Below are 15,947 nucleotides of genomic sequence, written 5' to 3'. Positions count from 1 at the left end.
AGCCTCCGCCATCGTCTGCTATTACGCCACCGTCTATCGTCGTCTGCTATGCCCAGACGTGGACATGAAAGCTCCGCGTCGGCGTCCGCTTTCTCCCTTCGCCCGTCTGCTATTCCATCCCGTCTAAAAACTTCTCCAACGCTCGCAAGACGCGACCAAGGAAGCGGCGTTCTATCGTTCTATCATGCACGAGCCACACTGTGAGAATCGGCCCCGCCATCACCGTGAGTGGACGCGGGAACAGGACCGAGCTTTTCTTTTCTTTCCATTGCGTGTTGGCGTTTGCACGTGTGCCCCTGTGTGTGGGTGAACTGGCGACGCTCGTGCGAGCTGGGGCAGGGGACGTTTTGAGAAGAGAAGAAGACGAGGACAGCACGTGCTGTAACCTTTTGCAAGACATTCGAAAATTAGCTTCACTTGTAAATACACGTGTTTTTTTTTTTCTTCCCCATACCCGCGGAGTCCTGTCTGGTTTATTCTTCCGTCAGCGACCATCAGCTGCCTCCGTCGTCGGGTCCCGGCGCAATCTCGAAGAAAGAACATCTTTACTGGCGCAGTCGACAGGATTGCGTCAGCGGACCCCGGCGGCGTGATCTTCACAACGGAATCGGCGGACAGCGACTTGACGCGGCACTGGTGGAGCCTTCTAAAGAGAAGACTGGACCACCGAGCTCCTTGAAGATTGGACCACCGAGCTACTTCGTGGTGACAGAGCTACCTCGGACCAGATGCCGTTCCACTCCAGCGAGGAACGCCCGAGTCTACAGCTCGGACATCATTTTCGTGCCTGACTATTCTGAGCAGCGGCCTCCGTCTGTGATCCAGCGGCAGTCGTTGACCTTACGGTAAGGTGATTCTTTGACGTGTGCCCGCCATGGATACAGACAGTGCAGAGCGGCGAATGCCGGTTCTAACGCCCGAGCAGAATAGGGGTCGGAATAGAATGTTGACGGGCCAGGTGAATCGTCACCTTCGAGTGGATTAAGGGCAAACTCGCAGACACAAGGGGAAGGGAACGGAGGATTCCGATCAGACAGCTTAATTGAAAAGGAGATAGAACTAGTGAGGGAGAAAGAACGGCTGTTACGCCTCGAGCTAGAACTAGAACATATACGCCCAGAAAACCGAAGGCGAGCCAGTGGAGGCGGCATGGAGTTCAACCTCCGAGATGAAGTTTTTCGCTTTTCGAGATTGATGAAGAGAGTGCTGACTCCCATGACGTCGTCCGACTTATTAGTTCCGAGCTGGTTTGATGGCGTAGAAAACGTCTTCAAGACATATGAAGTCCCTGAGCGGCTCAGAGGATATCTTGTGCGACCTTATTTCACAGAGAGCTTGCGTGCACTAGTGAATAGGCTGAACATGGGTGAGAGAAGTGGGTATGGTGCGGTCAAAGAGTCGGTCTTGTTAGAGCTTGGAGTGTCGCGAGCTGAGATCTTGAGGCCCTTTATTGAAACCACCACTTCTCTCAAGGAAAAACACGAGAACCCAAGGCAGGGCATTTTACCTGAATATTATTGGGTGAAGTGTTTTAAATGCAAGGAATTGGGGCACCTTTCCCGCGAATGTCCCCGGACGAAGACACCAGACGAAGAACTTCAGTTTCACGAGAAAAGAGTAGACGCCAAGAATGTCACTGTGGAGCAAGACTCCAGCCGTGAGCCCGACAAGGTGACGACCGATGTGGGCAAGAGCGACGGTAGCAACTTGAACCTCCAAAGCCAGAAGAGGCTGCACCCATCGGTCCGTGAGGCGCCTCAGATTCTGTTACAAGCCGACGACACGAAGCGGTCGTCAAAGAACAATCGCAGCTGCGTGTCTGTGCAGGCGCATGTTGACGACAGAAATGAGCTGAACGTCTCGCGTACCTGGAGGACGTCCCAGCGAGCCCAGGACGACCACGACAAGCAGGTCAACGTCGACGACGAAAGGCCGTACACTTTGCCTGGGCGGCAGGCGTCCCGGCAATCTGAGGACGACCCATGTGTGAACTTCGACAACGTCAAGGCCGGTCCCGACATCTTACCTGGGTTGCACAAGTTCCGGCAAGCCAATGACGACCAAGTTGAGAACATGGGCGTCGGTTGCAAGGAAGAACCTAGAGTTTCTCCTGGAAGGTGGGCGTTCCGGCAAGCCGAGGACGACGACGGCGAGAACGTGGACGACGGCGAAGGACCGAACTTATCGCCTGGGCGGCGGGATGACCATGACGAGAACGTGAACGTCGACGACGAAAAAAAAAAACCGGATATTTTGCTTTGGTGGCAGACGTTCTGGCAAGCTGATGACGACCACGGCAAGGACGTGGGCGTTGACAAGAAGTCGGACAACTTGTTAGAGCGGCTGACGACACAGCGGGCCGGTGAAGATGTCAGGGGAAGCGGGGACAGCGACGAGGACGCGGTCTTCGAGATGAAGTCGTCCCAGATAATAGCTAAGGACACCGATGAAAACTCGACCTCCTACCAGCCGGCCACGTGTGAGAGAGCTGAGATTGCAGAAGACATCAACAACGACGACCGCCTGCGAGGCGCATTCCCGATTCGTAAGTCGGGACAGAGCATAAACTGTCGTCGCTCTTGCGCGGGGATGTTCCGGAACCGGCTATGCAACATCCGATTCAAGCCCCCTCGATATCTGGATGGCTTGAATAACCTGTCAGCAAAGAGACCGAGGCTAGGAGGCTAGATGCTACGCTAGTTTTAGCGCGACATTTGTCACTCCTTTGGAGCCGTGGCGGGCACAGTAAGAATCACTTTACTAGCATGGAATTTGCATTTGGTGTAAATTTCTTCTATAGTTTGGATTCTTATGGGTTGAGTCACTAACTCTGTGCAAAGTGTGACTGATACGCGTACGCGTTTGAGTTTAGTTGTTATATATTATTTTTGATATTTCCGGTCTAAAAAATATACTTAGTCGGGAGGTGTGAGAATCGGCCCCGCCATCACCGTGAGTGGACGCGGGAACAGGACCGAGCTTCTTTTTTTTTTTCATTGCGTGTTGGCGTTTGCACGTGTGCCCCTGTGTGTGGGTGAACTGGCGACGCTCGTGCGAGCTGGGGCAGGGGACGTTTTGAGAAGAGAAGAAGACGAGGACAGCACGTGCTGTAACCTTTTGCAAGACATTCGAAGTCCTGTCTGGTTTATTCTTCCGTCAGCGACCATCAGCTGCCTCCGTCGTCGGGTCCCGGCGCAATCTCGAAGAAAGAACATCTTTCCTCACACTTCAATACAAGCATCTGTCGGCGTCTGTCGATGTGCGGCCGAGAGGACAAAAAAATCTACAAAATAAATATGTAGTTTTTTTTAGTTTTCTGTTCTTGCTATTTTTTCGCATTGCATCCGCGAGCAAGATGGGTGAGCGTCATGATGCACAACTAAAACGCGACCTAAAAATATTCGCATTGGCAAGCCAGATGCACTGCAAAACTTGAGAGCTATTTTTTTTTCGAAGTTAAGAGACGGGAACAGACCTAGACAAACTTGATGCGAGCCGAACGCCCGATTCCCTCCAGCTAAATTGCTCGCAAATTTTCACCTCTGTAGGTATCTTCTCGATATTGAAATCATGGTTGTAATCACTACGGTCGCACGATTGACAGAGCAGCGGGGCCACTTTTACGGGGACCGACATATTTATTCGCCACCAACACGCGCAAACGAAGAAATCAAGCCATATCAGGAAAAATAGGTTGATGTGGGACGCTAGGCATAGGTCAGTCCCGATACGAAAACAAGCACCCGCACATCTCCAAAGCCACGTACTTGCGACAGTTGTTCGCTGTAAACTAGGTCGGTTGAGGAGATCTTCATCTAAACACCTCGGTGAACGTAAAGCGACTCGGACTCATTAAAATATACGAGCTCGACGAGCCGCGCTCGGTGATCACTCCGCGAACGCCGGCAGCCATGTCTGTTATCGTTTGAAACCAAAGCGGAAAAACAATCTCGGGATATATATATATATATATATATAAAAAAGAAAAAAAAAACAATAATGACTCTATTTATATTATTTGTTTCTTAAACATAAAGGTATTGACGATTAATATATACACTCTTATGATACGGAGGTACAACTTTTGCGACATTTCACACGTCAATAATCTCTTCAACAAATCAGAGACGAGAAAAGATGCTTAGTTTTGTAAGCACCGGGCGGGACCTAGAGTAGGGCTGTCCCCACCTAAATTGAGTCTAACAACGTAAATATTGCTAAAAAATGTTTTTTTCCTGGAAATATTTACACAAACAATATGTGTCCCATCTAAGCAATTACAGGACTTTTTTATATCAGTTTTTTAAGGTACATTAAAAGATTACCCATTTTTTCCTGATGAGGATATTTACCAATCTTAAGATGCATTCGCTGGCTCGATTCTTTAAAATTATGCTTATGCGTCTTGGGTTGACATCAGACACATTTGAAAATCGAGCCTGATTGCTTTCCAAACAATAATCTCGCAAGTATATATATTTGATCGACTCACAGTGTCAACGTCTCGTTCAGAGGCTAACAGCGAAATGAACTCATTAAAAATCAAGCTAAATTTTGTTCAGTCATAAATATGAAACATGAAAACTTGCCTAGACAGGTTTGACAATGAAGTTTGGCGTGAAGGTTAGTCCACGCATTTACGTTTGAGTGTGATCCACTGTTTTGCAATCACTTGTAACCGCTCAAGACGAGATAACACACTGGCACGCTGGCGCAACCTATCAGGTATCATTGGAACAATTTCAATCTGCTTACAACTGTGCTGTGAGTTTCTTAGTGTATGCAAGATCAAATTTACACACTGACTATGAAAAATGGTAGCTGATAAGAGTCCACCTTATTTCAAGCACATGGCGACAGAATGAGTGTATTCCAAGGCAACTCGATCGATAACGGCCGTGCGTTTTTTGTCGTAATCGGTGAGACGCAGTTGCTACGGAGTCGATAACACTGCAACACCAATGCGTGAAAAAGACCTGACGCTCCGCGACTTACTCTTGTGCTTCGCTGTTGAATGCGATGAGTTAGCGAAGTCGTCTAGCCTCTTCCTAAGGTGATTGGCGGTGATTGCCAGGAACACATTAATTTCCCCCTGATTAGACTTATCTGTTGTGGCACTGTAGCAACAGGTACTCTGGAAGAAAGCGAATTATAAGTATTGCTCTTTTTTGTTTTGTATACAAATAAACACCGAAAAAGAAAAAAAAAACACCGAAAATTAACCCTGAGTTGATTTTGTCCCAAATATAGAAAAACTCAAAAATTCCCTAATCGGAGCATGTCCTTCGATAAGAAAAACGCATGCTTCAAGGGAAGAACGATCTCGATTTATCTACGACTTTAGATTGACGCGGACGTAAAAGGATAGACAGGCGCAAAACTGAGAATGAAGTTTTAATCGGCAAAGTTGTGCCAGAAACAAAAGGAAGAACGAGCTCGAGAAAGCACCGTCGTCAAGAAAGCAGCGAGCGTCGCAGTGTCGGCGTGAGAGCCGGCTAGAGCGAGAGTGAGTTGCCAAGGTCCATGCTGGTCTGCTTCTCTATTACCCTCGGTATCTCTATTGTTCAGCCTAGAATCTTCGGGCGGCGAACATTTGGGGCAAGAGAAAACGCGGATCTTCTAGATGTATAGAGAAGCGTTTCCTCTCGGCCATGCACGCGGCAATAATATGTTTATCTAGTGCACAGCCCGCGCTGAACTGTCCCCTGATGCTACTCATTTCTTTGGGAACCAAACCTTTGTCCCGCTTTCTGATTCTATTGGTACCAGGACGTTTTAGAAGTATTCGGGTCTCGCGCATAGTTCCTGCAGAGGATTGGGACTTCTATGCCTGGTGTCTTGTTTCCTTTCGGCATATGCCCGATAAAGGCAGATTTTTCAGTTTGACACCGAAAAGAAATGCCGATAAAAACAGCACACATGTGTTAGAAATAAACACCGGAAAAATACTCTTCGAATTTTCAGAAATAACGCCCCTCTCCCCTCTCTAGAACACGGAAACGCCAATTATAATTACGTGATACATTCGGAAAAAGAAAGAAAATATGCGGGTATAACTTTTCAGTTCACAATCGGACGATGCATATTTTTGTGTATATCCTTCCAGAGCTGCTGGTAAAATTGTGCGATTGAGACGCACCCTTCGCAGCATCGTTTCAATGTTGCTACGTTGCCTCACTACCTTGCCTCGCCACCTTGCCTCACTGCACGTATCTTCATTTATGATTACGCTTCTATGATATTGCAACCACGACCGCACCTCTTGGGTCCACAAGAGGTGCGGTCGTGGTTGCAATGCCATAGAAGCGTAATCATAAATGAAAATACGTGCAGTGAGGCAAGGTAGCGAGGCCCTGATACTTGGGAAAACATTGAAACGATATTTCCCGAAAATAGTTACGTTGATATATTTTTTTTTGTAGGCCGTTATAAATCGCTTCGTACCCAGATAGCGAAGGACTTCTGAAGAATCATACATAAAACAAAACGCACCTGGTTCTCGCACAAGCAGAACTGGCCGAACAAGCGTGACGCCGTAGTTCGGCTTAGCCGCCTGCAAAAGAAGAACGCAATTCATTAAGAAATCCAGACTTCTAAACGTTCTCTCAAAATAAAATATAAAAGTGTGATCTGGAATAACTTGGGCTTGAACAATAAGAAATTTAATTACTTGTTTGTACATGACAACAAAACTACACGTAATTTGAACGTCAGCTGCAAAGCAACCGCACTACGTTTTCGCTAACACATATTGAAACTCGGTCATTTGATTGTGACAGGTGGTTCCATTCCATTAGTTGTAGTTGAAAAAAAAAAAACGCACAGAAACAAAAACAAAACTTACACGCGTTGCTCGTTCCTTTTTTTAGTGAATTTCTGCCGCTCACGCGATGCTTTATTTTAGTCGATTCCAAGCGGGACGACGGGCCGCCGCCATGTCTTCGCTCGTGCCGAAGGGGAGCCTTGGAATGCTCCCCTTAGATACACGCCATACAGCTTACAACAACAAAATGGCGAACTCAATTTCGCCAGTAAATTGGTCTCGGGTGCTAGTTTTGACTGTGTGGTAACGCAATTTTTAATTTTTATGGTTTTATATGTCACATGTCGACTTGTGATCACACAGCAGTGGGGTTTAAGCATCCACACCAGGGACGTTGAACACAGGTGAATTTCGGGGCACAAGCTTTTAGCTTTCGAAGCCGCTTTTAAAGCTAAAAGGACACCAGCAAGCACGCTAAGTCAGCGCCTCGCCCGATTTAGGTGCGAGAGAAGCCGAAGCTTCAAGCGCGAGGCTGTTGCCTGGAACGATGCACGCACTGAGCGATAACAGGTACTCGGCAGGGTCTCGAAAGTCCAGAGCTCATTCTTGCAGCGTCTGCTACAAAGCGATATAATTTGGTGCAACCCCCTCCCCCTCCCCCTCAAGCCCCCCTCCCCCTCCCCTACACACAGAGACACGTACCCTTTCGAAGTAAAATGCGACAGAGCGTCAATGTCGTGTTCGCGCTATTTCGCGAGTTCAACGAGGGCAACAAAGAAAAAAGATTTCAACAGAAACGCTTAAGATTGCTTACGTATAAGAATGCGAAAGCATTCCTACACGCAGCTTATTCCTACATTAGCGCGCCACGTCTTCCTTTTTCACACGACGCTCCGGCAGTGACATCACGCTCCCCCACTGCGCAGGCGCGGCGAACCTCGCCGGCTCCATGGCTTTCGTGACGACGCAGCTGCGGTGCTGTGCTTTTCTTTGTTTTCTTTCTGTGCGCGCGTCCGCTTTGACCTTGAGCGGCCCCGCCGGCTTCCGTGACGATGCATCTGCGTTAATGTGCTTTTCTTTGTGTTTTATTTCTGAGGCACGTCCGCTTTGAGCTTGAGTGGCCCCGCCGGCTTCCGCGACGAATCATCTGTTATGAGTGACGCGTCTCAGCCAATAGGAATTTAGGTGCCGTTACAAACAGCCAATGGGAATTTAGGTGTCGTTTTCCCCCGGCTTCACTCCATGGGATATTTAATGCTTTCGCATTAAAACAGCCGACACCGATCAGCCCTGAAGACGCGCGACATGCATGCGAGGGTATCTTCGGCAAAATTGCCAACACTCGTGCTTATACTTCAAGGGGACCGAAAGACCTCAAGTCCGCTAAAGTACCTTCGCGTGAATGCTGCAGCGTGCTGGAGGCTTGTCGGTGTTGGTGGGTTTTTTTTGTTGGTCACCCTAGCGGAACTCGTGTATTGCATGTGTTGCACAGTGCACATTGTAAAACATACTCAGCGATGCTGCGGATTACATCTGTTACACGGCCTGCTTCGTTGGTGTTCTTGGCGCCGAAGCTGGATGCGCGCGGCCACATAGCACGCATGTATGCCTTGATGCCAGACATACTCGCGTTGCATCAAGTTACGCAACATGATCACGTGACACGTCACGTAACACAACGTTACCAGATTACCTCAGATGTAGAACTCCCGTGGAGGTGGTACCCTCCTCAATATCTTCAGTCCGCCCACCTTCCTTTAAAGCACCATCGAGATTTTCGTTTCAGAACTGTCTTTCGTAGAGTACGGCGAAACGCCATCTCCGTTCACTCTTAAAGGGAAGCTGAAGCGGTTTTGTATTTGAGTAGAAACACTTAAATCGTCTTCATCTGGCCTCCAAAATCTGGGATATCGTGATTTTTTTTTTTTTTTTTTTTGCACGGAGGCTGCAGAAATTAATTTTCAAAGTATTGCTGAAGCCCCTCCTTCCCGGAGCGTTGCATCATAAAAGAAGTTATCGGAGTTTCCGCTGTCGGCCATCTTCAGGGCCCATCAAAGCACTCGCACTCTTGCTATTTTCAAAAAAACGCCAGAAAAAGACGTCATGACTGGGGTCAGTGAGGGTACAGAGTTCTACACTGTAGTAAGAGGGAATATACTTGGCAGGTTTGCAGTTGCACGCGGTGCCCACACGAGTGACACGCGCTTGGTGGCTGAAATATCCTTTTATGACGTAACGACTGGTCGAAGGTTTTTCGTGTTTCCTTGCGTTTAGTTACACCTCCGGGGAAAACGAACGCGGTATTTAAATTCGCAGGATAAAAATACTCTAGAATTTACCTCTACCTCGTTTTTTTTCACGAATTTTTTTCAGCTTCCCTTTAAGTTGAAACTGCAGCCAAACCTACAAGCGCGAGCTAGCCCGCGCTCCAGACTTTGGCACGTACATTTCTAGCGCGGGCGCTTGCTCTGCGGAAGAATGCTTCAAAGATGTGCAACCCCGAGCACTCGTGCTTTTGTATAGGAGGTATTCACTGGACGCCATATTTGAGGGAGATGTTTAGAGCGCATGCTCAGAACGAGCTCACATTAATAGCCTGCTAAAGACCGGCAACCTTGATGGTGCTAAATGCACGCTCCAAAAGGACTGCGGAAGCTAGCCGTCAGCACGCGCTCAGCAGCAGCGCACACGAATATGGCCGCCAGTGAATACTCCCTATACTCTTCTTCACCTTATGATGTACCGCAGAAAAGGCTACAGGCGCGAGCTCCTTGCTCTAGGGCACATTCCGGCGGCACAAGTTCTCGTGCATTAAGGGCAGCTGTCAACGCTATGAGCTCGCGCTTCTAGCCTTTGCTGCGGTACAACATCAGGCGAAACGGAGTATAGTGGGTGCAGTTTTAGCTTAAGGGTGAACAGAGTTATAATCACTGTGCTTCAAAACGTACAGTCGGGAGCAAAAGTTTGCGGGGCGCGGGAGCGTCAGCCGAAATGACTGGTTGCGCCTTCTGACGGCGCGCGGCCGCTCTCAAGATTCCCGCTTCGAGAATGTGCTTCCTTTCGTGCTCGAAAGCATGTCTTTTTTGCTCGCTTCCGCCCGACCTGCTCGAGATGCTCGAGATAGCCGGGACCGGCGCATGGTGCCACTGTGACAGCCATCACGCCGCGCGTCTGCCTCAGCCACCGTGATGGGTGTCGGAGCTCGCGCATGCTACAGATAATATTTCGCGGCACCTTGCGCCAGTCCCTGTTATCTTGTGCGTGTCGAACGGAAGAGAGCGAAAAAAGCATGACCACAAACAAGAAAGGAAGCGCATGCCCAAAGCGTGAGTCTTGAGAACGGCAACGCGCCGTGAGAAGGCGCAGCCAGTCTTTTCGGCTGGCGCTCCCGTGCCCCGCAAACTTTTGCTCCCGACTGTACGTATTCCATGGAATACACTACAGTTGCCATTCGTTGGGAAGTATAGGAGAGAAATGAGAAGGCGCCATTGGGGCCCAAAAAGGACTGGCCGTGTTTCAGGGCGTCTTCAGAAATTCGAATGAGGACAGCCAAAAGCCGTAAATAATACCCTAACGGTGGTCGCGAGAAACAAACTTGATAAGTGCGTCGAAGTAACTCTCGGTGCCTGAAAATTTGGCGCGCGTGATGTTTCCATCATGGTCATCCAAAACCATGGTAGAAGAGTGTGACTAGCGGAGCGATCGCCATAATCCGTACGCCAAGCGCTGAGGGCCGGGAATCTGCCGTCCGAGCGTTCGGTCACACTCTGACCGAGCAAAACAGAGTTGAGTGGCGCATTTGTTTCATACATCTTTCTGCATGATCATGATTGATACATCACGTGAACCTTTTTTCAACCACAAAGGTTTACTACACTTCACTCTGACGCGCTTACTAAAACTATATACGAACATATATCTTTGATGAAAACAGTTTCTTGCTACCACCGCTAGGGGATATTCTTAGGCTTCTGTTTGGCCAAGGGAGCATGTCAAGCCCACTTTCTGCGTCTGGTGTAGACCCTGGCTTTGCCCGCGCCTCCCATTGACCAAACTCTCTCTATACACGGCTCTGCAGTTACCGTAGCAGCCGTCCTCCGAAAACGGTGCCATTGTGGTCAACATACCGAGAGGCATTCTTTGCTGACACACTTGTTATTTACAAAATTTACAGATAGATATTTACAAACGGGCCAGTCCGAGGTTATGTCTATGTCGGATGAGACGAGCCTGGGTTCCAGCAGGCGTATTCCATCGGAGCTCTGTCTCGTGTGCGTGTCGCTCGTGGTGCGAGGCTCCTGTCTCGTTCGCAGTGCGTGCGTTGGTGCACGTTGCTCTACGGTGTAGATGGTGTCGCCCGCTTGTTCGCTACATGGGCTCCCCCCCTAGCGGAATAGCGGTGAAAGACGCTGTTTGCGCGCTAGTTGGTAGTGTTTTGGAGAGTGAAGCGGACGTTGCGGGGACAGGCTTGATCGGGTTGAGTTCGATGCGTGATGTCCATCGTGGCAGAGCATCCCACATTCGCAGTGCACGTTGTGAGGTTGTCCGTGTCGTCGGAGCTCAAGATGTACGCAGGCTTGAGTCGGTCGATTGAGACATGGTCTTCGCGGTTCGGGTAGGCCAGCGTAAAGTGCTTTTCAGCTCTTCCAAGGACCTTGTACGGACCGTCGTATGCTGGTTGTAGGGAGCGTCGCGCAGCATCGTGGCGCACGAAGACGTGCGTGGCAGTCGAAAGGTCGGGGCTCACGAAGAGATTTTGTTGCCGGGTTCGACGTGTGGGTGAAGGACGGAGGGTGGCCATGTGGGAACGGAGCCTTTCCACGTAGTCGAGGGGGTCAGGCAGAGAGCTGGATGGTGAAGCACAGAAGAAGTCGCTTGGTAGGCGAAGCGGGGTACCTTAAACCAGCTCTGCTGCGCTGCATCCAAGGTCGATCTTAAGCGCAGCTCTCGTTCCCAGCATGGCGAGCGGAAGATACTCACTCCATGTGGATGGCGTCGTGGCAGTGATAGCTGTTTTGAGCTGCCGATGAAATCTCTCGACGAGTCCATTCGCGCTCGGATGGTATGACGTCGTTGAGATGTGATGGAAACTAAGCAGTTTTGATAGGGTTGCGAACAGGTTGGATTAAAACTGTCTTCCGCGGTCTGTGGTTACAGTGGTAGGAATTCCGAATCTTGCAACCCACGAAGTGAGGAATGCGTGTGCAACGGTTTCAGCAGTGATATCTGTTAGTGGTACCGCCTCAGGCCATCTGGTGAAGCGATCGATGACGGTGAAGATGTACCGATAACCTTGTGATGGTGGAAGGGGGCCAACGATGTCCATGTGGAGGTGGCTGAATCGTCCGTGGGGAAGCTGAAATGTCGCAGACGGTGAGACAGTATGGCGATGGACTTTGGTTCTCTGGCAGTTGATGCAGGCACGTGTCCAACGTCGGACGTCAGAGTTCATGCCAGGCCATACATACCGAGATGAAACAAGTCTTTGTGCTGACTTGATACCAGGGTGTGCCAGGGAATGAAGTATGTTGAAGGCTTGGCGTCGAAAATCTCTAGTGAGGTAAGGACGTGGCTGACCGGTTGAAACGTCGCATACGAGTGTTGGCGATGATATGTCTGTCTGAACTTCCTGGAGCTCCAGTGAACAGGAGGAGCTGAGCAGCGTCTGGAGTTCAGAGTCATTTTTCTGGGAAGCTGAGAGGGCCGAGTAGTCCAGAGGTGGATGTTCCAGAAAAGATGCATCGATGTGAACGCGGGAAAGAGTATCGGCTAAAATGTTTTCTTGTCCTTTGATAAACCTGATGTCCGTTGTAAATTCTGATATGAATGCCAGCTGACGAATTTCTCTCGGGGAGTGCGCAGCACTGCGAGAGGCAATGGCGTACGTCAGCGGCTTGTGATCTGTGAGTATGAAGAATTGTCTCCCTTCCAGAAAGTGACGAAAGTGCTTGACAGCGGAGTAGGTGGCAAGTAACTCACGTCCAAAGGTACTGTACTTCACTTCTGTAGAGGACAGTGATTTCGAGTAGAATGCGATGGGGCACCAGCATCCATCAATCAACTGCTGACAAACTGCGCCGATCGCTGTGTCCGAGGCATCGACCATGATGGAAGTTTGAGCATCCGATCTGGGATGTGTCAGGAGTACCACGTTGGCTAACTGGTTCTTGATTCTGACGAAGGCTTCCTCGGCTGCGGGGTTCCAGGCTAGGGGTGAAGTCTTCGCCTTGACTCCCGCGAGGAAAGCATTCAGTGGGCGAAGTACAGCAGCGCATCCTGGGAGAAAGCGACGGTAGAAATTGATAAGTCCCAGGAATTCTCTGAGTTGGCGCACATTGGTCGGTCGTGGAAAATCCTGGATCGCTTGGACTTTCGACGACAGAGGTTGAATGCCGTCCTTGTCGAGGTGATGTCCGAGAAAGTCCAGTTCGGACACGCCGAATGTGCATTTTTGAACATTGATGGTGACACCGAATTCGTCTAGACGTTCGAAGATCGTTCGGAGATGACATTGGTGCTCTTCAGATGTCTTGCTAAACACCAAAATGTCATCCAAATATGCGAAACAGAATGGAAGGTTTCGCAGTACTTGGTCCATAAAACGCTGGAATGTTTGAGCGGCGTTTCTTAGGCCGAATGGCATCCGCACATATTCGAACAATCCAAAAGGTGTCACAATCGCTGTCTTAGGAATGTCTTCTGGCGCAATTGGGATGTGATGGTAGGCCTTCACGAGATCCAGCTTGGTGAAGATTGCTGCATGCCCCTGCAATGGCCCCGGAGAAATCCTGAATATGAGGGATGGGATACCGGTCTGGTACCGTGACCTTGTTCAGTGCACGGTAGTCGCCGCATGGCCTCCAATCTCCAGTTTTCTTTTGGACCATGTGTAAGGGGGACGACCAGCTGCTCGATGAAGGCCGGACAATACCAAGCTCGATCATGTGTTCGAACTCGTTCTTTGCGATTGTTAGCTTCTCGGGAGCTAGTCGCCGGAGTCGTGCGAAAACGGGTGGTCCGGTAGTTTCGATAAAGTGGGTAATGGTGTGCTGCGTGGATGCAGCATGGAACGATGGTCGCGTTAGTCTTGGGAAGTGATAGAGAAGGGCTTCCCATTGTGTCGAGGCTGGGGGACATGGTTGGTGAAGTTGAAGCTTTTGATCTCGGACTTCTATTCCCTGGACGTGTAGATGCGTCTCACCATCGCGAAGCTGGTACTGACGCATGTCTACGGTTAGGTTGAAGAACTGTAAGAAGTCCGCGCCAAGAATAGGGTACTTGACATCCGCGACTATGAATATCCAGCGGAAAGTCCGTCTTAATCCGAGATCGAGAGTGATGGATTTCTCGCCATAGGTGTTAATAGCTGAGCCATTGGCCGCTGCTAGAGATGTCAAAGGCTGACGGTGTCGGCGGTCCTCCGGAGTTGAAGGATAAACGCAGTTTTCCGCGCCGGTGTCCACGAGGTATCGAATTTTGGTGGTTTTGTCAGTGATGAAGAAAAGACGGCTCTTTTCTGGGATCACCACATTGGCCGTCTTTAACGCGGTGTTCTCGCGTTTCCCGTAGAGCAGGGTGGCGAGCAGTTGTTTGCCGCATCACCGAACTTTTGGTGGTACCAGCAGATGCGGTGTGTTGGGTTTGGAGAGCTTCTGCGTCCAGTGGTTCGGTGGAAACTGGAGGAGCGAGACCGAGGACGAAAGGTGGTCGACGCTCGTAGTTCGGCAACCTGCACCGATAGTTGATCGACTTTTGATGAGAGACGATGGATGATGTCAAAAAGCTTGATGTCGGTGGGGAGAGGTGGATCCTGCTGCATGGGAAGCACTTGTTGGGTGGCGTAGAGAGCTGGGGAACCAACCTCCATGATCTTGTCCGCCATGCGTGCTAGCGCTTCCAAGGACGTTGTGTCGGATGTTGTAAGTATCATGCGCACGTTATTGGGAAGTCTTTGGAGAAAGAGCTCGCGGATGAGTGAATTATCCAGGTTGTCGGCTCTATCTCCTAGTAGCTGCTGCATGCGGCGAAGAAGTTGGGACGGCTTGCGGTCGCCTAGTTCTTCGGCGGTCAGCAACTGTTGCAGCCGTTTCTGCTCGGAGGCGGTAGTACGCTGGATCAACGCATCCCTTAGGCCATCGTAAGGATTTTCCGGAGGAGTGCGGAGGAGATCTCTTACGATTGATGTGGTCGCCTGGGGCAGGGCTGTCACGACATAATCAAATTTGGCTCGCTGAGAATTGATGCGGTTGTTGCGGAAAAAGGCGTCCGCGTGAAGGAACCAAAGTTCTGCATCTTTTGTCCAAAAATCGGGAAGCTTCAGGTGGATGGCGGCAGCGTGTGAAGGGGAGGTTCCAGACCCGGCCGCTGCATCGCCATCTGATGTTCCGTGGCCATCGGGGTGGGACATCTCGGAGTTGGAGGCACGTAGTCCAAGGTACTTGGCAGTCCGGGTCACCAATTTGTGGTCAACATATCGAGAGGCATTCTTTGCTGACACACTTGTTATTTACAAAATTTACAGATAGATATTTACAAACGGGCCAGTCCGAGGTTATGTCTATTTCGGATGAGACGAGCCTGGGTTCCAGCCGGCGTATTCCATCGGAGCTCTGTCTCGTGTGCGTGTCGCTCGTGGTGCGAGGCTCCTGTCTCGTTCGCAGTGCGTGCGTTGGTGCACGTTGCTCTACGGTGTAGATGGTGTCGCCCGCTTGTTCGCTACACCATGTTGACGGTCGAGTGACAGGAGGTGAGCCGTGGGGCGAGAGGAGAGGTGCTGCTCGTGCAAGCAGCGTCTATTGGCAGTTCTGTAACTGAGCTAATCGAGTAGCGTTGTAGTACAAAACCTGTAAGAAACCAAAATGTACGAAACCGCATCACGTGACGTGTTCGTGCACGTGATGTTGATGAAACCTCTTTAACGTTGCTTTTTCATTTGAGCCGTTCTCTGTGTCTCTTTTTTTTTTTTTTGGTGTTCGTTGTTTTCTACACAGCCAGCTTATTAAACGATGGTTATTTTTCTTTCAGCATCGGATGAGCTGGTTAAGTGAAACAAGAGCGATTGAAATGTTTTAATACGCGCAGAAATGACATAGAAACTGTAGCAACCTCTCCAAAAAAAAAAAGTACCGCACAGGTTTAAGCACTTATGCTGACATGTCACAAGCTTTCGGATGTCCCTTTCAAA

The 15,947-nt window shown here is 49.8% G+C and overlaps 1 protein-coding gene across 1 annotated transcript in view; it reads left to right on the top strand.

Moving 5' to 3' along the window:
* The window catches only part of LOC121047407 (protein FAM135B-like), a 106,314-nt gene that overhangs the window by 585 nt on the left and 89,782 nt on the right, over nucleotides 1-15,947 (top strand). The window contains exon 2 of the mRNA XM_042286953.1: nucleotides 1,582-2,117. Coding sequence (XP_042142887.1) covers nucleotides 1,582-2,117 — 536 coding nt within the window. The remainder of the gene's footprint in view (nucleotides 1-1,581; nucleotides 2,118-15,947) is intronic.

This window comes from Ixodes scapularis, unplaced genomic scaffold (genome assembly GCF_016920785.2).
Source record: "Ixodes scapularis isolate PalLabHiFi unplaced genomic scaffold, ASM1692078v2 PGA_scaffold8__174_contigs__length_109621045, whole genome shotgun sequence".
Classification (NCBI taxonomy): Eukaryota; Metazoa; Arthropoda; class Arachnida; order Ixodida; family Ixodidae; genus Ixodes; species Ixodes scapularis.
The sequence above is the reverse complement of the archived record's forward strand: the minus strand, read 5'-3'. Positions and strand labels throughout refer to the sequence as shown.